This window comes from Acipenser ruthenus, chromosome 24, assembly GCF_902713425.1.
Source record: "Acipenser ruthenus chromosome 24, fAciRut3.2 maternal haplotype, whole genome shotgun sequence".
Lineage (NCBI taxonomy): Eukaryota > Metazoa > Chordata > Actinopteri > Acipenseriformes > Acipenseridae > Acipenser > Acipenser ruthenus.
The window spans coordinates 5,360,905-5,388,496 of NC_081212.1; the positions used below are offsets into that span (position 1 = coordinate 5,360,905).

The 27,592-nt window shown below is 39.2% G+C and overlaps 1 protein-coding gene across 10 annotated transcripts in view; it reads left to right on the top strand.

Annotated features, from left to right (window-relative positions):
* LOC117429266 (cytospin-B-like) overlaps positions 1 to 27,592 on the top strand; it is an 80,495-nt gene that overhangs the window by 26,818 nt on the left and 26,085 nt on the right. For 7 of the 10 annotated variants that reach the window (XM_058998142.1, XM_058998141.1, XM_058998144.1 and 4 more), the window contains 4 exons: positions 13,879 to 15,425; positions 19,361 to 19,568; positions 20,566 to 20,639; positions 21,252 to 21,427. In XM_058998142.1, coding sequence (XP_058854125.1) covers positions 13,879 to 15,425; positions 19,361 to 19,568; positions 20,566 to 20,639; positions 21,252 to 21,427 — 2,005 coding nt within the window. Of the gene's footprint in view, positions 1 to 352; positions 734 to 13,878; positions 15,426 to 19,360; positions 19,569 to 20,565; positions 20,640 to 21,251; positions 21,428 to 23,237; positions 23,322 to 24,161; positions 26,772 to 27,592 lie in introns of those variants that run through there. The other 3 variants (XM_058998147.1, XM_058998148.1, XM_058998145.1) reach the window with 3 other exon arrangements.

The window sequence follows — 27,592 nt, forward strand, 5'->3', positions numbered from 1 at the left end:
CATCAGCTAAAAGCAATGGTGCAGTGGGGGGTTATTCACCTAGCTGAATATGCCACATCAATTTATATCAAAGCTGAATTTCCGTGGCTTTTATAAGCATACATATTTCAAAATCCTGCATACTGTATGAAAGGAAGAACGCAGAACAGAGCCCTAGAGTACGGGGACAGTAATAATTCAGAGGGGGTTGTATTGGTGGCGCTACCATCTGAATTTTACGCTTCACAGAGAAAACACAGTGTGTAATTGAAGAAGACAAGTACTGTACAGAGAGCCTGTCTATCAGCTGCTCTGCTTCTCCTCCTACATGCAAAGTCTGCGGCTCTGTCTGCTTACCGTGGCCAGTGCAGAAGCAGCAGCAGCAGCAGCAGGAAGCCTCTGTGTGGCCTGCAAGGCACTCCCCTTTTCGTTACAGCACTAGTTGGCTAATTAACTACACACGGCTGTTTGCAGAGTATTGTCATCAGGCAGGAGGAGTGTCCGCAGCAGAAGTAACAGGCTGTCAGCAGTGCCAGAACAGGAAAGAATGTGCGTCCTTTTACTAAACCAGTAACTCTGTAGCCTACACATTGTGGATTATTTGATTCGATTCTCTAACTACTTGGGCAACTATTTACTGACTTACTTACCTGCTGCCCAGCAGTGTAGCCAATGGATTAACCTATTAACCAGATATAAGGTACAGCAACAGCAATGGGAAACCAAGCAGGAAGACTGGAGGAGCTGGAACAAGGTCTGGGATTTCTCTTATAGGCTTTTGATTTATAGAGATGCTTGTTGTAATGCTGTTTCGTTTGCTTTCAGCGAGACCTTTGTGTGTGTGTATGAATGTTATGTAAAATGCCCTTTCTCGAAACCATAAGAGAAGGTATTATTTTATACTGACACCTTTTTGTTTGATGATTTAAAAAAAAAAAAAAAAATAGTGTATGAATTTGCCTGTAGCTACTTGATAGAGCTTGAAAGGCAATTGATTGTCAAGGTTCTGCAATGTAGTGTCTGGACTTGATTCTGTGGAAAACATATTTGCAAAAACTTCTGTGATGCTGCATTGGAAGGGATATTATCTCTGATCGCTTTAATGTCTGTGGATGTGTTTCTGAAATTGTTTTCCATTTTGAACTTTTTGCTCAGCCACCTTCCATTTCTAAGCAAGTCAAATTAATCTGTCACATCTGCCACTGTACCTCACTAATTCCAGCAGCTTGTAAACTAGCTTTTAAATGCCGGTGGTGGTTCTCTCAGTCTGTCCTACGGCTCTCTTTTAATTTATGTAAACTGAAGACTGATGTATTGTGTGAATATGAGATTTTAATATTCTGAGCTACACAGTATGTAAATCACTAGTCATTTTAATCGGGACGTGATAGTTCTGTGGCAAGTTAGTTAAAAAAGTGTTAGACGGTGAGTATTATCAGCTCTGTATGCAGAGTGAACTTACACAGGCTAAATTAATACAAATCATTCCAGTCTGACAGCTGTATAGGATTATCTATGACATTCATATGGTTTCAGCCCATTAACGTTGGCACTAACAGACACTCCCAAGCTGAAGGGAAGTGACAGACAGACAGACAGTCCTGTTCTGTCAGAACAGTGGCTCCACCTCCCATAGGAGATTAAAGGGATGTATTTTTATATCAGCTCTATTCTCATCTCTTTTCTTACCTGTTTATCTCCTATGTGTGAACGATTCTCTGTTGGTGTTTCTGCTTGGAGGATTATCTGCAATGCTTACTATCTACTCCATCCAACATGCTTTTGAAAAGACTGCCCAAGGCTGTTTGTGGGGAAGCATATGAGTGTTGCACAGGCTTCAATGGACAGTGCTTCACAAACTGGCTTCAGTGGATAGCACTACATTAATATGCTTCCCCTACCTCATTGTTCCACAACCATATTGGCTGTTATTACCTTGCGTGGTCTGAAAGTTTTGCTCGGTGGAGATTCACGTTGGAGTACATATTTGTGGCATCAGACACTTCTTTCTTCTGTACCAGCATGCACAGAAAAGTGAACGTGTTCATGCTGAGAAGCTTTTTATCATAGCTCCATGCCACAGAAACTAACATTGGGACAAATACGCAGTACTATTTTTTTTTTTAATTGGCTGGATAATAAAAGTGGTGCTTATACAGCAATCCTTTATTTTACTTAAAATCTACAGGCTGTTGTAGCCCTAAAGGATTTATAAAGCGTGTACCAGATGTTTTATAAAATTGTCTGTTAGTCTACACATTTATTGTAATCTAAATAGGGAACATGCTATAGAAATGATATAGCCTGTACACTTTGGTTTTGAAGGCGTTCTATGTTGTGGATTCAGCTCATACAACATTCATAGATTTACACTGTTGGTTGATTGAGACTGCCTTCACCTGTAACTTGGGACAGTTGCTGAGAGAGCTGAATCATTTGCTTCCACTCTGTGGCTTTGCAACAAGAGTGGTGGGGAAGAAAATGGCAAGCTTAATTACAGGATTTAGCAACAGATGCACCCACGTATCAAACCAGTTGTGAAAATAAAGAAACTTCAAGAACACACACAAATACACAGCATGATGTTTTGTCATTCCATTGCAGAAGTACTACTGCACATCATACATTTCACACGGGAGATTTTGTTAGATATCTGTGCTTCTCGTCGGAATTGTTTTAAATGCATGCATTATTGTAATTGGTTAATTGATTGTTCCTAAGCAGTTACATTAATTTGTGGCTAGTCAGCTTTGATTAGCAAGAAGATGTATTGATGATGTCTGATTTCATCTCTGAAAAGATAATCATTGTATTGGAACAGTATCAACAGCTGAAGATCTTGGGCAGAAGTCCAGGGCAGGCTATAGAGAAAAGCCTTGTGTATGTAAAGGAGTGGAGGGAGGCTGACCTTTTAGCACAGGAAGTGATTGTGTACCAAGAAGTGAATGTGATACTTCCTGGGCGATAAGGATCTAATCACTGAATATGTTTATGGGGAATGGCGTGTGTTCTAACTGGCTAAACTGTACCTAATTCTATTGTAAACACCCTGAAGAAAACCAGCATGCAAATTATCCACATATGCAGTAATTGTGTCCTGCCTGGCCTGTCATTTTCTAACAGCAAGGGTTTGTCTGCCTCTAAAACATGCTGTAACACGTGTAATAAGCTGCATAACCACTGTCCTTTCCAATAAATCAAAGCAGAGCCTGATTGTCAAATTATATACAAGCTACACACCCTGGTGCCCTTTTTAAATTAGTATTGTTTTGCTAGAACATTCTTGGATCCATATGTAATGTGTGCATGTACATCTGTGCATGTCATACGTACTTGTTAACTGTGTTGTTTTAGTTTTATGACTACATCCATGAACAAGTAATCTTTAGCTTTATTTGTGCTTTGTTAAAACCAATACACGCAGAATTCAGAAGGCTTCATACAGTCGGTGTCCCCAAGCAGCTGTGTGCTTAGTCATAGGCATTCTTTAATAATGTCTCTGTACATCATTTTAGGTTTACAGACATTTGGTATTTTTTATATTTCACGTTTAACACATTGCATTGGCTGTGGACCATGATTTTCATAAAATCTTTTTTCTTCGTCGTCTTTTTTTTTTTTTTTTTTTTTTGTATTGGCGTTGGCAACATTATTACTGCTCCCCTTAATCTTTCCGAAGGCATTTTTGTACCAAGAAGCCTCTTTTAATTCTGACGAGAACGTTGGTTTATGTACAGAAAAAGATCCAAACATATCTAGCTTTGTTAACAAAACACAATTCATGTTTATTTAACATGTCCCCATGTGACTGTCTGTTAAGCTAATGATGAAGAATAGTTTTTTTTTTTTTTTTAACAGGGAAAAAAAATTGCTGCAGTATGCATGCATATAAATGGCACCACATTGATCCAGGCCTCCAGATTTGTTCTTTCTGTTGTGCTTTCTTGGAAAGCTGAGGTCATTTTGCTGCCAAACCTAACATTGAAGTTCATGCTCTGTTTTTGCTTTATTAGCTCTCCTCCTTTTGATCATATGTGGCTTCAGATTTATCATCCCAGAACACATTAAGAAATAATTAGAACGAAACACAGGCGTTGGTTACACTGCGGATTGTGTCTTAAACTTTTACTGTTGTAGGGAACACTTTTGAGGTATATGGGTTTGCAAAGCTCCTTGGGTTGGGTTATATTACCATTACAGAGCATGAACTAACTGGTAAAGCGATTGCTATCCCTTCTTATTCATCTGTTCCCATAGCAGTTTCACAATCCCGCTTCCTTTTGATTGATTACCTGAAATATTTCGACATGCCAGTTCAGAACAGCTCTCAACACGGTACAGTAGTTCTAGATTTGCCCCACCTTAGAAAAGCCCAGATTTTCAGATTCCTGTTTTTGGGCTGAGCACGGCAGTTGTCCAGTGAGATGCAAGATTCAGAATTGGAGCGGAACAAGAGCTAAAAAAGGACAGCCGTTACATTTGAACGCTGCGGCTTCCTGCATACCTGGCATGCTTTTAACGTCAGTAATACCCGAAAAACTGCCAACATTTTCTGGAGGATGCTAACTGTTTGTGGCAGCTGATTGAAAATTCAAGGAGAGCTAACTGAATGACAAAGCATATATAAAAAAAACACTGGCTCAGTGAATTCTGTTTGAGCAGGTCATCCTTTCCAAGATTGAGGTCCTTAACAAAATTCAGAGAATTAGTTATAGTTATACATTATGTATGGTACTCTGGAGAGGAGAAAGACTAACTCCTAGGAATTTAGCAGAAGCATTCATGGGGGTATGACCAAACTAACACAGGTGATAGTAAAACACAGATAAGGCAATCATGCAAATACAAGTAAATGTGATAGGAAATGGTCATAAACTCTGCTGGCTTATGAGTAAACTTGGGGATGTTTGTAATTGCAAAATTGGTTCTTTAATAAACAGAATAGATGATTGCGAAGGACATGCATCGCAATCCCCTATGAAGTGGTATTATGAATCTGCTGCCTCACAGAGCATGACAATCTTATTAGTCAGCAGATGTGCATGCTGTTATGAGCCACTATCCCTTATGACTGTCCATCCACATCCTTTTTTAGTCAAATCCTACCCCCGTTATCAAAGTGAGTTATGCTTGTGGTTTCAAAGTGAATGTTTGAACACGTTTATTTACAGTAGAAGGAACTTTTTTTGTTAAGACCATGAGTTGTGATATGACGGAGAAACTGGAAGTAAATATATCGTGAAAGGCCTACGACACTAAAGTTGAACGATTGTGAAAATATTGAGAAGTTAAGACTCCATAACATCAGTATTCCACAACGGGCCACATATCCGAGCATGAATGTTGCAAGCTGATTATCTTTAATAATTGTGTTGGCAACTCTCTTCCTCCGTGTTGGCTGACAAATCTTCTTGAGTGCTTTGGGGAGCTGAACATTTTGGCACCGTGCCTACAGGTATATTTATTACAGTCCGCAAAGAGGCACAGAGTATAGAAACGAAATGACAAAAGAGATAAATAATATATAATATGAAAAAACGGGAAACTCTATTCAAGTCTTCTTCTTTTATGATTTGTTTTGCATGTGAGTAGAGGGGTCCAGGGTTGGGCGAGGAGTGAGATTTCAGTGGTTCACAGCAAACAGGAACATCTCAATAGATCTAGTGGACTTGCTTTGGTACTATCATTTTCCTGGCAATACACAAGTCTGATTGGTTACTAGAGATTTCATTCCTTGTCCAAATATTGCTTTGCTTGTGTGGAACCCCGTACTCAAACTGATGGAGCGCTAGTCTTTTATTAGGATTAGCAGCAGTATCACCCCCACCCCACCAATTCTTTTCTTCTGTTGAAGATCTTTTGGTTCTTGTTTTTAATACTAATTTCAAGATATAGTTTTATATAAAACCTTTTTTTTTTCCTTCTCGTAATTGTTGCAAGACCATTGGTGTGAAACTGAACTCTGTACAGGGCTGGAAGCAACCTTTACTACTATAGCATTGTCTTTTGAAATCTCCTCATATTCGAAATTGACGTACAAAATACAAGTGAATAACCAAAAGATCATTTGACTGAAGGATGGGGAGCAGTGATGTTGCTGTATTTTTCCTAACGGACTGACAGACGATTTAAAATCATTTATTCAAAGTGCTACCCACCTGAGGCTGAAGATCAAAAGGACATTCACGAGAAGTCTTGTATTTTTAATTACAGTGCATATGAATGAGCCCTTTTTATTTGTATTTTTTATATTATGCAAGACCTCTAAAGTGCAGCCGAGCAAATCCACATCATCAGATTTTTTTTTTTTATTCCCTCACCGTGTTCAGTCATACCAAGTAATACTTGTTTCAGTTACTCAAATATTGCCTTTTCTTTTTTGATATAGTCTGAGCGAAAAGACATATGTAACTCTTGCTAGATCAGTCAAAGTTTAGTATATATTTAATATCAATCTAGCCTACTGATGTACAGTACACACAGCACTAATGCACTTTCTGGAAGCAAAATGAAAGCCGCAGTTCAGAAAGTACAATAGGTAGTTTACTGTATAAAACACTCAATGGTGGAATATGTAGTAAATTCTTCAACTAAGTTTTAACATCATGACATTGAGAGACTTTTTGACAAAGAATCTCCTTTAGTTTAAGTACATGTGTCTACTGAAAATGAAGTGCTGGTAAAAAGGAGGGTGGAACATAGATACAGATGTCGGATGGTTTTTTAAATCTGGTGTTTAATATAATAACTGTTTGATTGAGACCAGACCGCATGTTGGGACAACAATTGGACCGATCTTTGCCTGCTAATGTTCTGTTGTGGATTCCAATGAGATGAACTTAACTTTTCTTGTGGTCTGGCTCAGACTGGGGTATGAAGGCATGATGGAACCGATACAAACAGTTTATCTCTCTGCTCTGTCCGAGGTCTTGAGGCTTCATTTACATGATATTGGAGACTGCATACCAGCTAAATGAGCTGTTGCTTTAAAAGCCCCCTAAATCAGATATACGAAATAGAAACATAATTAGACATTCCAACTTGGGGGGTGAAATAAATAAAAATAGTAATTGGTCACTAATAAAAAAAAAAAAAAAAAAATAGACTCATTTACTGAAACACCAGACTAGCCAGTACAACACAAGCCTGCCATACTGCATACTGACATTAATACCCTCTGCTACAGACATTACCAAAGGTACACCTATAAATAGACAACTTTTATTATCATGTTTAACATTGTTAACCATCTTGAAATACTCTCAGTACCCTGGGACACATGTCTAATATTCTACAATAGCACATCTAGCTGGCTTCCTAATTGAATCCCCATTGTGACCTATTGGTTGAGTGACATCACAATGGAGGGCTTGTCCAGTCCACTTGTGCTATCTGTCCACAGATAAGTTCTTGTGTTCTATCCCGGCCGGTGGGGGCCGACACAGGAAAGCACGCACAGGAGTATCCTGCTCCAGGAGGCATGGCTTTGGAAAACATGACTCTATTTGGCACTGCGTCCCAGCACGGCACGCCATCATGGTAACGGAGTAGGGAATTATCTGTAGAGTACAATTATAGAATTATTGTAAAGAACAAATGAATCTGCTGTTTCATGAGCACGTAGTTTTGTCAATATACTGCTGTGGACTCCTTGATTAAATAAATGGGACCAGGTTGTGTAATTTGCCTTATGCATACCCATGTACAAGTAGGTGACTTTTACCTGTGTGTACCAGTTTTTGCTGGCTTCCTAATTCTTGGATAACAGAGATTTGAAAGTGTAAAAGTGTAACATTGCTTATAACACATTAAGCATGCATAGAGTGTATGTTTTGTACAAGAGGTCTTGGCAGGATAGTCTAGATTAGATGGAGAGCATTAAAGCCACACATGGAATTTACTGCTTTTTTTAAAGCAGTCTCTTAAACAAAGGTTGTGAAGGGGAGGACTGGACTGAAACAGAAACCTCGAAAGATGCAGGATGCCATTAAATTAGGGCAGTACAATCGCTTGGTTAAGCTACAAATATCAGCTAAAAATAGGAGTGCCTGTTTATCAAGACAAGTCAAGGAAGATAACTAAAGAAGCAGGATGTTAAAATGGATCCTGCGTACAAACTGACAGCTCATTTATCTTTCACCCGTCATTGAGTTGAGGAAGAACTAGCCTGTCTGATAATGTGTTTGAGTTTCTTGTCTGTTTTTCACATAATCTTTTAATGTCTGTCATTTAGCAGTCGCCAAATTAAATGTGTTTACCGTCTTATGTAAGCTTTTAATCTTTTTAAAGTTTTATTCAATTTCCTCCTAGAATAGCCTTAAGATGAAATGTTAATTTTTGACTAAAGGCACATAAAAAGTGCACTTTGGCATTCAATGTATTATAGATGAACAGGAGACAGCCACACTCTCTCTTCTTTAAGAGGACCTCCTTGCTACTTGTTCTGATTCCATCCGTCTCGTTCCATCCCAACTTTTAGTCCCACATTCCAGTTCCGTCAGCCATACCATGTCATTATCTTTAAAGCAAATAACATTAGAAATCATTTAAAGAAGAATCGGTCTACCAAGTATGCATTGCAAATGCCAAAGTTAGTCCACGCTCCTTGATCCATATCCTGAAACCACCACTCAGGCAGCATTAAGAGTTCCTCTGCTATTTTTTAAAAATCTTATATACAAATACTACATATTCTTTTGTTGAACTGTCCCTGTTCATGTCATATTAGTCTCTGTGACAGGGTGCGCGCTGCCAGGGAGACTTGGAGACCATAAACCGCTGTAGATAAGTGCTTTATTTACAAACATTTACAAATACAAAACAACAAACGGAGAACACCGTCCACCTCACCATTCCATTCCATCACCAACACAATTCTAACTAACACCCGTGATCACCCTGTTTATACACCTGTGGCTGGAGCCTTAATTAATCATTTAAACATTTATTCAATTGACAGCTCCAGCTGTGTTTGCAGGGAGGATTGTAACTCCCTCCCTGTCACCCAGTACTCCCCACATAACACACACCTGTGCACTGGCAGGGCCCTCACCCTGCTGTGCTGCCACAGTCCCCCATGAAATCTGACCTAATGTGATGGATCACAATGGTGTTTACACTCATTCCTCTCATGCTCCCCACCCTAATGTTGCAAAAAAATGGTTAATAAGTTCAGCCCCAGTTTATGAATGGACAGTCCATTTTCCATGGAAAAATACAAACATTTTAATATACACAGTATTGTATGGATGTTGAATTGCTCCTTACTCCGCAACTGTCAAACCTTTTGATCACCAACCAGAACCTTCTCACGTCTGTGATCCGTAAAACTATAGAGGTTATTGTTAGGTGACTTAACTAACACCACAATGTACATTGATTTAATTGATTTAATTGCGTTGAAGCCATTTCACAAGATCATTAAAGGAAAGGTATGGAAATGCATCCTTTATTAAAGGGAATCCTTTAGTAAGTCAAGCCCTGTTGCTGTGTCAAGCCTTGCTTAGTGATTGGCCTTGTCCTCTGAACATTCTGACCAATCAAAGAGTTCTACATAGACGTGCCTCTGTCTTTGCTGAAACATGAAGGTTACTTTCTATACCCTTCATTGTTTTCAAAATGTAGCGCTCGCTGTGTAGGAAGATTTTATAATGGAATAGAAAGAAAGTATCATTCGAGTGTCTTCAAAAATCCTTAAAAACCAGCAGGTAACTTGCGTATAGCTAATCAAAAGCAGCAGCTATGTTCTGAGCTAAGAGTTGGCATAGTGTAGACACATCTGCAGCAATCAAACCAGAATGCAGATCCCCTGGGTTACAAACCTGGTCTGCACAGTGTAAAACAAGAGTCTCCCGTTATCTGTCTGTGTGAGTGACTTCATTCCTTTATCAGTGTGTAACTACTAAGTTAGGTACTTGTCCAGCCACAGAAAGCCCTGCCTCGGTCACCTTAAATGGTTAAATACAGACCAGTGAATTTCTAATCTCGTTATAAGAGACAGACGCAGTGAGTCATTGTTTGTGTTTAAATGTGATATGTTTAAGAGTGATGTAATGGCACAAAAAAAAGCATTGTTCCAAAGCTTTGGTGTTCAGCATATGTCTCTTTATTTTATTAGCTGCTAATAAATAGATCGGAGTAACATCCAAGGCAATGTAAAGGATTGTCTCCGGGTCTTGATCCAGGAATTAGTCACTCTAATGGCAACCAGTTATTTCAATAAAATCTCAATCCAAGTGTTCAAATAGTATTAAATATTGTGTTTCCTCTGGGAGTCTATTAGTTTGAAAATGCAAGAACTGCCCTTGTTTCCTTTGAGATGGTTATTCTAACATACACGGGGGCTCATGTTTCTTCAAGAGCTGCACTAGTGATGCAAAGTCCATGATGCTAAGTAAATCGTTCTGAATATTAGCTATAGTTCACTGCCATTGCCTTTTGTAGGTGTTTAATTCTAGAATTTTAATGAAGGTTATTTTATATACAAGCAATGTCATGGGATGTTTTTTGTTCTTCCTGAAGTCTGTTGCATCGTGATCAAAGTTCATCTCGTGGATAAGGGATCATTAGCCACTAGATCAGCTTCAGATCATTTCAGTCAGAACTGCAAGAAATAGAATGGCACAAATTCCAAGACAGCTCATGGTAATCTATCTATGTCGAAACCTACGGGTATTTCATACCAAATATTTAACTTGCATATGAGTTCCAACCCCTTATCGAACGGAGGTAATAAAGGCTTTGACTTCAGATCTATTAGCTCAACTTTGAAGAAGTTTTTCCCCACGCTGTGGATCTCTGAGATCTGTTTTTTTAACAGACTGCTGATAGTTAATCAACCCTGATCGGAAGGAATGCAACAATTCTGAATGGGAGTGACATTCCTGCAAGAGCCGACTGGTCTCCTGGTGACATCATCCCGTGCCCGGAACTTCAATGGAGCTGCCTGTAGTCTTGAGTTCATAAATAGCTGTTTCACACCTCAAACTGGAGCAGATCTTGCAGAAGTGTTTTTTAAAAAGTAGTTTTAGCTACATGGATAGTGATTCATTGAAATATGAATAATTATAATTGAGAACTGTTCAGGTTAGTAATTTGTTTCCATCCATAACTTCAGACATGCCATCGTTCATGATGACAGAAAGCACTGTTAAAAGGTATTAGCCAGAATGTTGGTTTACTTGACTTGTAAAGCAATCATTTGTAATGTGGGATCATTTCAAATGTTGTTGTTGATAGTTTTGTAAGTCAAGAAAGAGTACCATTAATCAAATTCTTGTGAGCTACAACAGTTACATAACGTGTACGTGTGTGTGTGTGTTTTTTTGTTTTTTTTAAATTTAGTAATCGCCAATTGATTTTACCCTGTTTTTCCCCCAATTTGAAATGTCCAATTGTATTTTTAGGCTCAGCTCACTGCCACCACCCCTACGCCACTCAGGAGCCCCTCATAACGTGTGTTAGTAGCTTTCATATAACAAGCCCAGTAAATAATGATGTAAAAGGAAGGATATAATATGTGTAAGGCCAACTCAAGGCAGCACGTGGTGTTCTTCTGAGAATTCTCTCCAAATGAATTGCTGATAAGCAAGTCATTTAAAAGCTGATTTATTAGAATTTAAATTACCAGTCTGGGGACTGGTGCTTTGGAATTAATTACTGTAGCTAAAAGGTCAGAGAACTTCAGTAAACACCAGCCTTTTTCAGATTTTTTTTTTACGTCTCTTCAGAACATGTTGCACTGCTGTCAAACTGTGGTAGCTGTTTATCTGTTTACAGTGAAGGGACACAGGCATGTGATGAATCCTGTTGAAACAGATACATTATAAGTTAATAAATGCGCAAAAGTTATACTCATCATGAAAGAGTTCTGCACCAACAACAATTTCAGCTATTTTCCACTCACCCCAGCACTTACACTGGGGTGTATGGACAATAGCACATTGTTATAGTACTTTTTCCATTCTAAAATTAGCAAATCAGATCCTGCCAATTCAAATATGAGCTAAAAAATATATATTATATATTTAAATAATATATAATATATTTTAGCTAAAAATAGAATCAGGAACCGGGCATTCTTGACCCTCCCGTTTGTTTATAGTCCACTAGCAAAATTGGCATACTTATGCTAGTACTCTGTATTGACACGAAGTGTGTTCAATGTGTTCATTCTGACAACGCTAAAATATATGTTCCCAGCACCGTACACTGGTATGGATACAAAAATACCTGTTCTTCGTCCTGTACAATAAAGCGACAGTCACCGCAAAGTGTGGTTTCAACAGGGAGATGTTTTGAGTGCTGCCCTGGGAGTAGCGATTCATGAGCGATTTCCATTTTGAACTTGACAGCTGTGTGTGACAAGCAGCAGAGGCCTGGCAGTAGGGGTCAGGAACTGCGCGACTGGATGCCCGCTATCTCCCCTCACAGACAGTGTTGCTGATCTTTGTACTGCACTGTACTGTGCTGCCTTTGTGTGTGGCTAATGGCTCTTTGTGCTGGATGGTTATGTGTGGCTAGGCATTGTCATTGTGGTAATAAGCCTGTGTGTGTGTGTGTGTGTGTGTGGTATGTGCTGATTACTGTGCGTCGCAATGAAGAATAAACCTTTGACGGACCACTGTTTACGTGGGACTTTTCTAAATGTACTGAATTCCGAAAGTACTGGAACACAAACATGATGGTGCCCACGCAAATGCCAGGCAAATGTCAGTTCCCATCTCACTGTTGTGTTTCGATTACAGCAAAGGGATATGCTGTTAAATAAATACAATGCCAGATTTTAATATAATAAGTAAATATTCAAGAACAAGAGACATGTTTCTTACCCAGCTCTAAAAAAAAAATAAAAAAAACATCCTTCTTAAATGAGACGAATATGCATGTTCATTTTTTGCAGCCCAGTAAAGAAATTGTCTAATTCTGCTACCTTTACTACTCAAGGCTTTACAGAGAAACCTGAGTTATCCGGTCATGCAGGGGGACTGAAAGTCATTGGTGGATACTTATTCAAGGTTACTTGTTCATTCACCTTTTTACTGAAAAAAAAGAAATCTGATCTGGGAAATACAGCCTGTCGAGAGCAGGTGACCCCTTACTGTAGTCAGGCTCATTTTTGAATGAGGTATTAGCAGTGGTTTAGCAGTACACCAGTTGCAAGTCAGAAATACCAATGTAGAAGTCCTTGAGCCATCAATACAACAAGATTCAGTTTATTTTACTACTTGTACTTCTGAGATGGTGCATAAAGAAACTGTGCATCAATTTAATAGCACTTTCTGGTAAGGGAACAACTGTTGTCATTCAGTGATATGAAAGGTTAATCTTATTTGTTCTAATGATAGCTTAATCATTTTGGTTTATAAAACGCATCTTTGTTCTACTGGCATTCAAATGTCTGTATAATACTTGAAACGGTGCAGCGAACACAGAAATAGGAATATAGTTTCTTGACAAGTTTAATTTAGAAAGCCTTTCAAAATTTGACTTGTAATCGGATACAAAAGGTGACACTCTTGTCAAAGTCAGAATTATTATTATTATTATTATTATTATTATTATTATTATTATTATTATTATTATTATTTATTTTTCTTGTCATTTTCTTTTTGAGTTGATATTTTTTTGAGAATGACCACAGATTTTAAAAACCAGATGGGATGACACACCTTTAAGATGCTGTTGACTTAACGGCTTAACGGTAGCACCAATTGTAATGAAACTTGCTTTAGAATACCGATCGTATCATAATCTGAAGGGGTGTATGAAAACTAGTCTGGTTAACAAGTCCACAAATCATGTGAAATATTGTACTGTTGTTGCCGTCATTATACAGAGTTTGATCAATAAATAAAACCTTGAAAAATGTTGACATGGATTATAAACTTTCTTTTTCAGGAGTTCCGTCTGCAAAGAGGTCTGGGATTCCAGCCCCTAGAGAAATACCGTCCACTATATCAAGGGACAGAGTTTCACTACGAGATCAGTTACGGGCATCTGGCACTAGGAAAATGCTGCCCAGCACTAGCACTTCAAGCATTTCATCACTGAGCAAGCACACCCGCACCCCCGTGAAAACGAAAGCGGACAACGAAGCGAATGACAAGTCGGTCCTGGAGTGTCAGGTCAAAGAACTCCTCGCCGAAGCCAAAGCCAAGGAATTTGAAATCAACAAGCTGCGCACTGAGCTGAAGTGCTTCAAAGACAAAGGGACACCAGATGCAGAGTCCCCTGAGAGCCTGGATCAGGAGATGGATCAGGATCTGGTGACCCAGCCTGCCGAGTTGCAGTCCCTGATAAAAATGCTGCGCGAGAAAAACAGATCTTTCCAGCATGAGCTTGCAGTGCTCAGGGAGGAAAACCAGCGTGTAAAAGAAAAACTCTTAACGCTGGAATTGTCACCTCTCTCAAGCAGCGACGGTACCAACAGCCTCCCAGCCTCTTTAGGTAGCCCCACCAAGCATCCAGTAAATGGGGTCATTCTGGACAATGCAAGGCCTCCCGTCAATTGCAATCCTTTAAAGAACTCCACCTCTTCAAGCAGCGATATAACCAAGGGAACTCCTTCTCCCGATTCATCGGAGTTCGAGAACATAGTCCCATCCAGGACTTACTCAGTTAGCACCGGTATCGGTAAGGGCAAAGGCTCTGGCGGTCAGAATACACCGCACTACTCAAGAGAGTTGTCTATGGAGTGCCTCACCGAGCAGATCCAGAAGATGGAAGAGAGCCACCACAGCACGGCCGAGGAGCTGCAGGCCACCTTACAGGAGCTCTCAGACCAGCAGCAGGTGGTGCAGGAACTGACTGCCGAGAATGAGCGCCTGGCCACGGAGAAGTCCCTTCTACAGAGCTCTCTGAGCCAGCAGAGGGAGCGGGTGGAGCACCTGGCCCAGAAGAACGAGGGCCTGATGAGCCGTCTGCAGGAGCAATCCCAGAGCGAGGAGGCCGAAGCCAGAGCTGCAAGGATTAGCGAGCTGGAGCAGAGGTATTCCGAGCTGGTGGAGAGCTCCAGGTTCGAAAGAGAGAAGCTGGTTGACATCCAGCAGCAGCTGACAGGCAGCCTGAGATCTTTGGAGAAGGAGCACCAGGAAAGTCAAGGGCTCATCAAAAGCTTGAAGGAGGAGAAGGAGCACATTCAAAGAAAGCTAGAGGCAGAGGAAGAGGCCAACAATAAGGTTACCAGGAGGTTTGAGGATTGCACGGCCATCACAGAGGCGCTGAAGGTGGAAAATGGGAAGCTGAAGGTGCAACTGGATGTTGAGAAGCAGAAAGTGGTGGAGCTGAAAGCGATGCGGAGTGCGAGTGATAATTCTGAGTTACAGAACCTGCTGAAGGCTGCGCACTCAGAGAAGGAGAGGTTAGACCTAGCTTGCACAGAACTGAAACAGGAGCTGCTGCAGGCCAGCGGGGAAGCAGATCGGGTGCAGGGAATGTTGAACAAGGTTGGCAATCCAGATTTGTTTTTTATAATTTCAATTGCTTTTTAATGCACCTATTGTAAATCTAAATTTAAAATGCTCTGGGCTACATTTAAGAATCATCAAGGGAATAGATGTTTATACATGTATAAATCTAAACACACAATACTATTATATCACTGTTAATACTATAATAAAACTCCAGGAACTTAATTACAGGCAGGAGCAATTACCTTATTGTGTTGAGGGGTTTCCCACTAGTTTTATACTGTAGTTGTTTTATACTTTGCCAATGCATTTGAATTTACCTTTTCACACTGCAGACCAGTATCTTAGTGTAGGTAAGGTAACTCCACTATAAGCAAGCTGTTGAAACAATTTTGCTTTCTATAATCTTTCTATGCACTTCTAAAAGAGTTTGCACAAGTGGCATCATTATTTAACTACATGCAGACTGTCTCTATACTGCTGGAGAACCTGTAGTGTTCTCCAGGTCTCAAGCAAGGGTGTTGCACAAAAAGGTCATACAGAGACATGTGGACTCATTGTGGGAACATGCTTGAGGAGCAGTGCAACGGGATTCTTAGACTACCAGGGAGGGGCTTTCTTCCTATTCAATAGGTTCTTGGGTCAGAGTTTCAGATTCCCCTGGTAGTTGTGGTTAAAAAACAGATGTCTTGGTCCTCTGATTTCCACATCTGGTAAACACCCCAAACCACATTTGAACAGGAGAGGAAGTGTCTTGTTTAATTTCTGTCATTCGTTCATTCATCTTTGAGATTGTCCGTGGAACGCAGCTAATAATACAGAGATCGCCAGAACACTGACTTTTACAAACAGGGCCATGTGCTTCAGCAGCTAATAGCTCTGCACAAAGCAGGGGCTCTCTGATGGGGGTCTAGAATGATCTCTCCTCACCATGCACCATTTCAGCATTCACCATTCATCAATCACCATTGTTCAGATAGAAACTCGTTTCGATGTGAACTCTGATGTTGAACTTTACAATTGCACGCTGCTAAAAACAATTACATTTTTAAGGTTTCTATAAGGATATAAATATATAAAAACTTTTAAGTACACAGACCACAAATATGTTTGTGGAATCTTATGATTAATTGATACTTGTCAAGCATTGTAATATCATTATTTAAAATAATCAACAACACAAATCAATCGTAAGGCTAACCTTTGAAACGAGCCACCTTGAAGTTTGATCTTGTCAGCTCTCAGAAGCTAAGCAAGGTTGAGATTTGTTCAGTGCTTGGACGGGGGTCAGGTATTGCAGTGCATGAGGTGGTGCTGGGTTCAGGGGCACTCTTCCAAAGATCAGTGTAATAGTATTATGTGGCATCATGCTGTAGGAGGGGGCATTTTTATGTATTTGTCACTGTGACTGAAAATCCAAGGGTAAAGTGTTGAGAGACTTGCACCAAAGTTAACTAATCCCTGTAAAAAGAGACTGGGCATCCCTATAAATTAGATGCTGCATTTCTGTTTATCTGCCCTTCCAGTAACTAAACGAAAGCCTCATTTTCAGAGGTGCCAGGACAAGTGGCAGCAAGTTACGACTCGGTGGGAATTTGTATCAGTTGCTTTGTGTCGTGTGGAACTTGGGTCCCAAGTTTACCCATGCAGCCAGGCTAGGGAAAAGCTTGCCATGTGAATCCTTGTCTACAATTGCCATGTTCCAGCCATGCCTCTGCAATGCTATTTTATAGCAGCTGATTCTGAAATAAGTTTCAGGGATGACACAGAACCTGTAGCCACTGCTCAGGCAATATTCATCTCACACTTGGCAAATTGCTGATAGTTGCCTGAAGCCAAAAAGTCTGTTTTAAAATCGGTGCTTTCAAATCAGTTGTTTTGAATACCTGTTTAACACGGTTATTCTCCCTATTTATAATGGCTGTCCTGTGTAATATTGAAATTAATCTTTCCATATATTTTTTTTCAGAAGTGCAAAACAAAAGAAAATCGACAGTGGTTCAAAAATCACTTTGGCGAACCTCACAGCACTTTTGACGTTAAGATTTATAAAAATAAATAAATTAAATAACAATTGGACTTAAAATCCCTTTTAATTGGGGTCCTGGCGGGTTGAAAGGATGTAGTGATTGCCAGTGGAAGTGAGCTCAGCATCCCTGTGGACCTTCATAGGTCTTATTCCATTCAGAGAGGTTCATTTTTCCACGCAGCTTGTTAGTATTTAAAAGGGTGTGGCAGCGTTGAGAAAGGGATAATGTCATACTTGCTAGAATGCACTAGCTGTGCCCATGTAAACCTGCTTACTGAAGGGTCAGCACATGGTTCTCATCACTCGGCTAGCTTGTTGGAAGTGACTGAGCAGGGCGTGCAAGTTGGAGGAGCGGAGGCTGCACGGGCAGTAAGCAGCTTAGAGGCAGTGTAGCCAGGGGCAGGAGAAGAGAGAAACTGCGCCCTAATCACGGATATTATTTTAAAGACCCCTGTAGACTGTCCGGATGCCTGCCTGCAGGGTTGTTCTGTTTGGAACAGTGACACAACAACAATGCAGAATTAAGCAGAGATTGTATTCACATAGCACGAGTGCAGTTGACATGTGTAATCAAATCGTGTCTCAAACACAGTGAGCACAAGGCTGGTGGCTGTGTCATGGTAACATTTCATTAAATTCAGCAGCTTACTGTTTTAAAAAATGGAAATGGAATAAATAGTTATTCACATGTTTTAGAGGGAAGTAGCAGAATATTGTAAACATCTAAAATGAAGATCAGGAAACAGTTGGGTCAGAATAGCTCTAGTGTAGCCTCTTTCTAGTCCTGAGACTCCAGCCCTGTCTCTGGGTCTCCTGAATGTGAACTCAGCTGCATTCTATAGCACATTGTCAACAGTGTGGTGCACTAATGTGGTCAGCAAAAGCAATGCCTCTACTGACTAAGCATTCCTGGAAAAAACAAACAAACTATGAAGCAGTTTTAATACCAATGTCATAAGCAAAGAGGGTTATTGCATGTGAAAGCCTTTTAATTGTCTGCTTATGTATGAAGCCAGTAAGTAAGTAGAGAAAATGAATACTACCGCTATTGAAAAAACAGCTCCCTGAAATGCATCTGTTGTAACAGAAAGAAGTACATTAAATAGGTTAACTAGCACAGTTGCTCCAGCATTGAGGAGTCCTTTTTGAGTGACTCAGGTGGTGACGGTATTAAGACGCAACACTGAATTCAGCCTGCACCCATTATGACTGGGAACACACTGGGAACTTTTGATCTGATTGTTTTGTGTCAGTTAGAACAGTGTTGCTCGCTGGTTGCTGGTGTGTGTGACTGTTTAGCAGAGCCCTGCAATTCTTCAAGGGTTTCTCATTTTTGAAATTCGATCCAGGCTCAGAGGCACGGAGGGCTAGTTCATTAACCCCTGGGTGCAGATCATTACTTGTGATTAATGGGAAAGCATGTGTCTTTATATAATGCCTGTGGGAGTAGCCATTTCTGCAGTATGACACATACATATATAAACAGGCTTTCTCTGTTTTGACCTCCTGCTATAGGTAAAATGAGCAGCAATTTTATGGAAATGTATTTAAGTACAGTAGACCAACTATAATCTGAACCACACTATCCTAATGAAATGCATGTCGATAGCAGATGTAGAAACTGAATTCCCACACAGATGAATTGTATCCATGATAATAGTGGTTACCTCAAAAGTTATCTGAGTAGTCCCCAACATTCCAAATAGGTTAAAGTTTAAACACATATTTAATCTACCAAAACATTTAGGAAATTATACAGAATCTAACACCTCTATTAATAACTCAGCGTTCTTGTTAAGAAAATTCCATGACATTTACAAACTGGATTCTCTAAATGTTCTCTAGAGTTTAGATTATATCTCATAATGCAAGTGCATACGTCTGCCCACCAGCGTGTCATTTCTAATGCTTTTTGCATCGCGTTCTACCCCGGCTGTTCCAGGTGGAGGTGGAGCGCCAGCAGCTGCAGCAGCTCTGTGACCAGCAGAGGGAGCAGCTGAGCAGCAGTGCCCACAAGCTGCAGGAGAGGACCTGCGAGAAGGATTCGGAGATCAAGGACTTGAAGGAGACCATCTTCGAGCTGGAGGACCAGGTGGAGCAGCACCGAGCTGTCAAACTGCATAACAACCAGACCATCATGGACTTGGAGAGTACGAGCCCTTCACACAGGAGGCTATATACACAGTAATTCAAAAACAAGAATACACATGGCTATATGCACAGTAATTCAAACAACATGAATACACATGGCTATATACACAGTGATTCAAACACGAATACATTGGTTAGATAACTGTCATATGGTAGACCTGACAAAAGTCAGCTGTGCTCCTGTTCTCATAAAATTAATAAATACATATCAGGAAAATGTAGATATTATAAAATATCCCTTTTTAAATAAATTGAGTTTCAATAGTAGTCAATATGACTAAACCACAACAGTCATGATGACCCCGTCTTCACCCCATACAACTGCAGCATAACAATTGCTCCGACCTTATTTTACAACTGTACTCTGATAGGTCAATGCAAAAAAAAAAAGTTCAAGATAAATCGAGGTTGTATCACTGTGGATTAATAGATTCTCCAGGAAAGGCTGCAGGAGAGCCGTGTGTGCAGGACTGGGGAATGCCTAACAGATGTGAAAGCTGGCAACACATTTGATTGATCTGCCATACATATTAATAACTTGCTGATAAAGCCCCTTGCGATTTGTTGTATATGAGTAACATTGGTTTCAAACATGTGTATGACATCATTCAAGTTCCATAAGTGCATGAGCTAGATATACCTTTATCTAGACTAGTTTTACATGTCATTGTAAATGGTATGTACACTGTCTGTTCTGTTTTGTATAGGAGTCTCCCAGCTATAATTGTGACATATTATGTAAGTCGTTCTAGTCATTCTCAAGCTGTGACATGCAGAATGATGTGCTGTTACCTTTTAGGGATGCAGGCTAATGTTCAATGTAGGCCACCTACAGTAACACATTACAGCACCTGTGCTAGTGAGCATTCTATTTGGGTGAAATATTATCAATCCTCATTGCAATCACTCAGTCAATATTATTCCACCAGTCCGAAGCAGGGTACAGCAGTTGCTTCCCGCAGTATAAGTGATGAATGCCTTTGCTCTCTGTTTTAGATCAAGTTATGAAATTGGAAGAGCAAAAAGCGGATCTGGAGAAACGACTGAAGGCACTAAACAAACAGATGAAGGTACTGGGACCATTATTATTATTATTATTATTATTATTATTATTATTATTATTATTATTATTATTATTATTAATAATATTATGTTTTTTAAAAGATTCCAGGATGTAAATATTGCAGCTGTCTTTTTTTCAAGAATTTCAAGGCTGTTTTAAGTTTGCTGTGTTTTTTTTTTTTTTTTTTTTTAAATAATTGACTGTTGTCATAGTTTCACAGTGCAGGTTTTGAGAGCCACCTGGTGGTGATATTTTGTAATGTCATTTTTTTCAATCAATATACTGACAGAACAGGAGAAAATTGGTGAAGTCGGTCAATCAAAATTTGAACAAACTGCACCAGAAGCTTAACGATCCCTGTGTGTATAACTGTACCATGTTAAGTTTCATATCTGTTTTTTCAAAGTCTTGGGTGGGCAACTTCTCATAAATAGAGTTCACATACAAACAGTTTTTAAAAAAATGTGACAGAATCTGCAAATATATAAAATAACTTTTAAAAGGATCCTCATCGGCGGTTTAAAATAGCCAGTTAACAGGGCTGAGGGGATCTGCCAGGTTATCTGTAAAGAGTTCAGGTAGAGATTGCTGAGCAGTGTCACTTTGTCTTGGGCTCCAGGAAGACGCAGAGGAGTGGAGGCGATTCCAGGCTGACCTGCAGACAGCGGTGGTGGTGGCGAATGATATCAAGATCGAGGCTGCGCAGGAGGTGAGGGCACTGCGCAGGAGGCTGCAGGAGGAGCAGGACCACAGCGCCAGCCTGGCCCGGGAGCTGCAGGAGCTGCAGGGGAGCAGGTCGGTTCAGCAGGACTCCCGTCACACACTGCACCACGCTGCTGTCTCCTGTCTGTTAACACTCTGACACACAGACACACAGGGGCTGATTTGTAAAGCGTTTTTTTAATCCAAAATGTAAATTTACTACATTTTTTCAAAAGTGGAAAACAACCTGTCAATTGGCAAAATGAGAAATATGTAACTTAATTAAACTGCTTTAAATGAAATACCTGCTGTGCCAATATTTGTGTTTTCCGAGTAATTGCCTTTTAAGAAGTATTTGTCTGCAGCTATTAAATAAATCCATTCATGTGTTGGTTTCAAAAGAAGAAAAGCTGACCTTCCATTGCCTTTACAATTAGCTTCCACTTTGAGTGTTTTAAAAACCAATTGGAAGCTAATTTCACTCTCTTCCTGGGCGCTGACATTTTAACTGCCATATTGAAGCCAGGAATTCACAATGAAAATATGTTGCAAAACAAGCAAATGCAACTGATTCGTCACGGAAATGTGACCTTTCCTTAAACCTAACTATATAAACAGCTACTGCTGTGGACACTGGGATATGTATTTCTTTGTAGAGTTTAATCAGAGATTTGATCTTGCCTAGGACTACAATCCCATAATTCACTGCAGAGATGATGCATTTCTAAGTAAGTGAAATAAAAATGGTTTCATAACAAAAGGATAACAGAAAGGTAAAACAAATAATCGTATAAAAATATCGATTTTTTAGTTAGTTTGATCACAACAGGCTGTGTATTAAATAAGACTGTCATATTGTTATTTACTGATGCATAATAATTGTGCAAATAAGGGAAGCCGAGAGACTGCATTGTTTTGTGTTTACGTAATTAGCATGTTTCAATTAATACCCAACAACTTCACATTTCTTAAAGGTAATTACTCAGAGAATATGAGTACTGGCACACCCCTACTGTGTTTCTTTCTAGTTTTGTTTTTTTCTCCTTTTGAAAACATGGAGTACTCTCACAATGAAGAGAGCCGTTTCCGTGGCCCCGCAGTCCAGCCCGTTCTGTAGCCTGCGATGACTCTTCCCTGCTCTGTCTTGCTCCCCAATCTGCACTGTCTGTTTCAAAACTCTCCTAATCTATTTACAAACTGATGCACTTATTATCCTTTTTATATCTTAGACAGAGGGATTTGTCCAACAGCGTTTTGACAGTGTACACCATTTCTTAAATTATTAGGAATTGATGTGGCAGGTAAATTAAAATCCAATGACTTCCAAAAAAGTATAGTAAGTGAATACAAATAATCCCATTTTTTGTACACCCCCATTTTCCATGGAGTGTTCAAATAACTCAATCTAATTGTGAAACCAAATATTTATGTCTAAAAACTTTAATGTTAACACTAAACTGTGTGAATCTTGAAGCAATCAGGTTCCATGCATGTATCTTAGCGTGCAGTGGCCAAGGATTGAGCTTTGTCAGGAACACAAGTGTATGCTTTGGGACTTCAAACTAGTACACTGAGCCTGGAATTCTACACTAGAATTCATCATTAGAGACGTTGAGTGTTAACAAGAATAGGATTTTCCTGTTCTTTGTGACATTGAATGAAATAATTTGCAGCAACAAGAAAACTGGAAGGGGTGGAGTGTACTTGACTCTCCAGGTGAAATGACCCAGGAGGTGGTACAGTCTACCTGAAGGTGCACCATACAAACTAAGATCTTTAACCTAGATAGTGAATACGCAAGCCACAAACATTCAGCTTAGTGACCGGCTCATTCAGGTTACACTGTATATTAATTAGTGTTAACGACTGGTGAACGGTTATTTTTTTTTCAACAATGGATTAGTCGGTTTGCAACGTCCCCGGCTAAAGAAGTCTCCAAGATCCATCTTTAAGGATTTCTTGTCATGGCTCTACTCAATGGAAAGAGGTAAGTTTTACAGCTACTGCACGCATCCACTCATATGCAAATACCAGTGACATTAGATCTGCCTTTCTGTTCTTCATATATCTGTATTGCTAAATCTTCTCTTTTACATTGCAAGTGTTTTGTGTGCGCTGCCAAAGTTTGCTACACTGCTTTTTTTTGTGTGTGGGTTTATTTTGCAACTGTGTTCACTACGATTTGTAAATCATTTTCACATTCTTGGTCAATCGGAAAGCATGGGGTGTATTTGTCATTGCTGGTGACTTTTACTCAAGACAAATGAGCATGTTCATGTTTTTCAAATGTGTTGCTTAACTCGGTGAGCACATTGAGAATAAAATGAAACAGAAGGTGGCTTATAATGTGAATGATGGCATGGTTTGGGGGCGAGGAGGTGTCTTCAGTTTGTTCAAGACCTGTATACGTTCCTGTTTAGTAGAACACAAATACATATACTAGCATGTTGTTATGTATTTTACCACTATGTAATCAAGCTCCCAGTAAAACCTGGAATGGATTAATCTCCCGTGCAGACTTCTTGAAAGTTGCTGTAAGGAAAGCTATGTCAGAATTTAAATTGAATACCAGCCTGTGTGTTATATTAAATTGATATAAAAATTGCTGCTGTTTTAAAATCAATAAAATAGAGCCCTTTATGTTTAAAAAAAAATTCTGAGTGTCTCTTGTGTATTTTGAAGCACAGTGCATGTACTGTGACAGAAGGCAGGGTGCTATTTACAAGTCTAAACTGTGGCTTTGAAATCTGCCCGTGTTTAGATTAATGGAATAGAACCCTGCGACTTTCTGTTCTGCATTTAACTACTTGTTTATTTTTTCTTTCAGATCCAGCCTCGGATCAAGTTAACCTGGAGAGGCGTGCATGTGTCTTATTACAAACTGAGCTGGTTTTGAACAGAAACAGCATTTTCACACAAGTCTTCATCAGTATTAAATGACAAAAATCATACCTCCTTTTATTATTTGTATGCCTTGTGAAAGAGTAAATCAGTATTGTGTGACTGTTTAGACTCTACCGAGTTTTCACTTTCCCCCGATGTGCCTTTTTATACCAAATATATCTATTCACTTAAAAACAAACAAGAATTTTACTATTTTATATATTTTTGTGTATGTTACATTCTTCTATTTTTCTGAAACTCTGCTTATGTTTACTGCTTAAAAGTCACCTTAAATGATATTGTGTATGTTTGTGGATAGCCTTTCTAGATATACAGGGAATGTATACCATGTATATTAATGATGCCGATAATGCATTTTGTTCCATAAGATGTTGTGGATTTACCACTAGTGCTGTGACCCAGAGACACAAAGGTCAGCCTCTTAAAGCAGCTGAACCCTCACAAAGGAATGCAGTGTGTGTTCTAAATGCTGACAGTTCACATAGAACTGTCAGGCTGTTACTATGGAGATACTACCACTTGTATGTTGCTGGTTTCCTTTAACTTGTTGAATGTACAGTACCTGTGTTTATATACATATCTGGAATCAAAGTTAAAACATATCCATTCTTAACAATGCAGGTGAACGTATATACAGTTTAAAAGTATCATTTTGAATACTATACTGTATAGAAAATGTTGCTCTTCTTAGAATATAACACCAAGCATTTGTGAATTTGGTGATGTAAAAATGTGTGTTCACAGGGATTGTTTGAACTAGTGGATTTCTTTGTGGTTTGTGACATGCTGCTTAAGAAACGATATTGTATATTCACTATATTAGGATAGACAGATATTACTTACTCAAAGAAAAATAATACTTAGAGTATGTTAAAAATGAAAATTAAATTATTTAATTTATTGAAAGTACAATAATTATAAGAATCTTTTGAGTGTAGTATCCACTTATTCTGTTATAGTGACGGCTTCCAAAGCAATCCAGTCTTTTTTGTTTGGTATACTTGTTGTAAACTTTATTAAGTGTAGTACACATTTTTTACCACTTGGTGGCACAGTCAGATAAAATCATTGCTAAACTGTATTAAACAGTCTTGTTTTTATCTTGGAATTGCACATGCAGAGGTGGCGGAACCAGTTTTTGCTTTATCATTAAATAGCTGTTTGTTGTTGTTTTTTTTATATACACTTGGCAGATACGGAATCGATTCCCTGGTATATGTGCACAGAAATGTAGTAGCAGTAGCTGAATTGTATCCGATATTGGATATAGAATCATAACTGCCAGGCACAGCTTTAGGAAATCCCAGTAGAATTCATTACTGTTGCTGTTCTCCGGACATCATTGCTATAAAGCCCAGTACATGTGATGTAATTTATTTATGTAAAAGTATACAGAACCCTAAGGAGAGCCCATGTTGTAAAGATTTGAATAGTGGCTGTTTTCAGAGGTGCGTCCGTGTAAGTTTAACAGTGGGTGCTGGTTCCTACAGGAGATTTAGTGCTGGCACACAGGGCATGGCTTTCAAATGGAGTTAATGACCTCCTGGCTTTCACGTTAAGTCCAGAGCAACTAGTGATTAACGTGACATGGCCTGCCTCTGATCAGCTTCCTGTTGTTCTACCCCGAGCAAGTTCAATAGCTGTGATGTCTAGGGACTGCGGTGACCCTGTTATATACTTCAGCACAAGCTCCTTTTCTTCCTGTTCACATAACCTCTGAAGGGTGAAGGGTCATTCCCCAGAAAAGAATTGGACATCCCCTTGAAGCTATTCTATGATGCTTTAATGCACAAGAATAGGATGCCTTGAGAGTATCTGCTACTCAGTTTGATGTGTTAAAATTGTGTTTTATATACAGTGCTGTGCTTGAATGTTTCCTGCGGTAATTAATAATTTTAAAAATCTGTAGATGCATTTTTTTTTTTTTTTTTTACATCGCCATTACTTGAGTGTTTCTTTGTGAAACAATTATCTGAAATGTGTAAGTTATACACATCTGCATTGTGGAATCCTTTGTGTATAGCAAAGTGTTATTGTGTAATGTTTTGATCATGTATTAAAATGAGATTGAAGTCCTCTGTGTGCCTTTAGACCAATACAATTGCACACAAGAGGCCCTCATTTTAATGTCTTATCCAAGGACAGGGGTTTTGAAAGATTACAGTAAAGCCATATACCTACAAAGTGTGCTACCAATGTGCCACAATCCTGAATTGAAGGGTGAGAGAATTGTTTCGGCAATTTGCCAGGGGTTGGCCAGTCCTTGAACTTGGAGCATGTGGGACCAAAGCCTTAAACCTGAAATCTATAAAGAGAAACGAAATCCCTGTCGACCACTGTGACACACAATCACTAGCCAGGGCTCTTACTGGACTACTCGAATACCCAATGGTTAGTTTTTATTTTTTTGTTTTGCCAAAAAGAAATTTACAGGAAACAATGTTGTTGTTGTTGTTTTTTATCATTTATCGTGGTTATTCTGTACAAATGTGTACCTTTTTCAATGTAATAAATACGAAAATGTTTGTAACTATGTCTGTCTCTCTTGGTTTTTCTTTTCACAGTACTTATTAAAAATGGCCTGAGCCCTGTGTTATTGCGTTACACTCACACTAAAAATGTATTTTATTTAATTTCTGGGCAGCAGTGTGGAGTAGTGGTTAGGGCACTGGACTCTTGACCGGAGGGTCGTGGGTTCAATCCCAGGTGGGAGACACTGCTGCGGTACCCTTGAGCAAGGTACTTTACCTAGATTGCTCTAGTAAAAACCCAACTGTATAAATGGGTAATTGTATGTAAAAATAATGTGTAAAAAATAATGTAATTGTATGTAAAAATAATGTGATATCTTGTAACAACTGTAAGTCGCCCTGGATAAGGGTGTCTTCTAAGAAATAAATAATAATAATAATAATAGCTTCTCAGTAACTACCAACACCCTCTTTTGTAGTTAGCCACTTAAAGCTTCAGTCTGTAGTTATGATTTGGCACTAATACAGTAATACTCACAAATAATATAAATACCTTTCACCACAAAGACCGAAAAGGTTTCTTGGTAATTCCATTGCAAATCTAGTGCAGCCAGTTCAGAATACTAGGAACTGCACTGGCCTTTAAATAATAAGACTTTGTTTTATTATTTACATTTTTAAACGTGTACGTCTGATTTATTCTATTTTGGTTTTTTTATACAAGAAACCATTAACTGTCCTCTAATAAATGATAGTCATAAACTTGGCTAGCTAGAAACCATGCCATATGGTCAAGGTCAATGAATAAAATGAGTACTGGATTTCATTATAAAATCTATTTGAGGAAAATGTGTGTACAGAGGAAAACTCTGCTATAAATAGG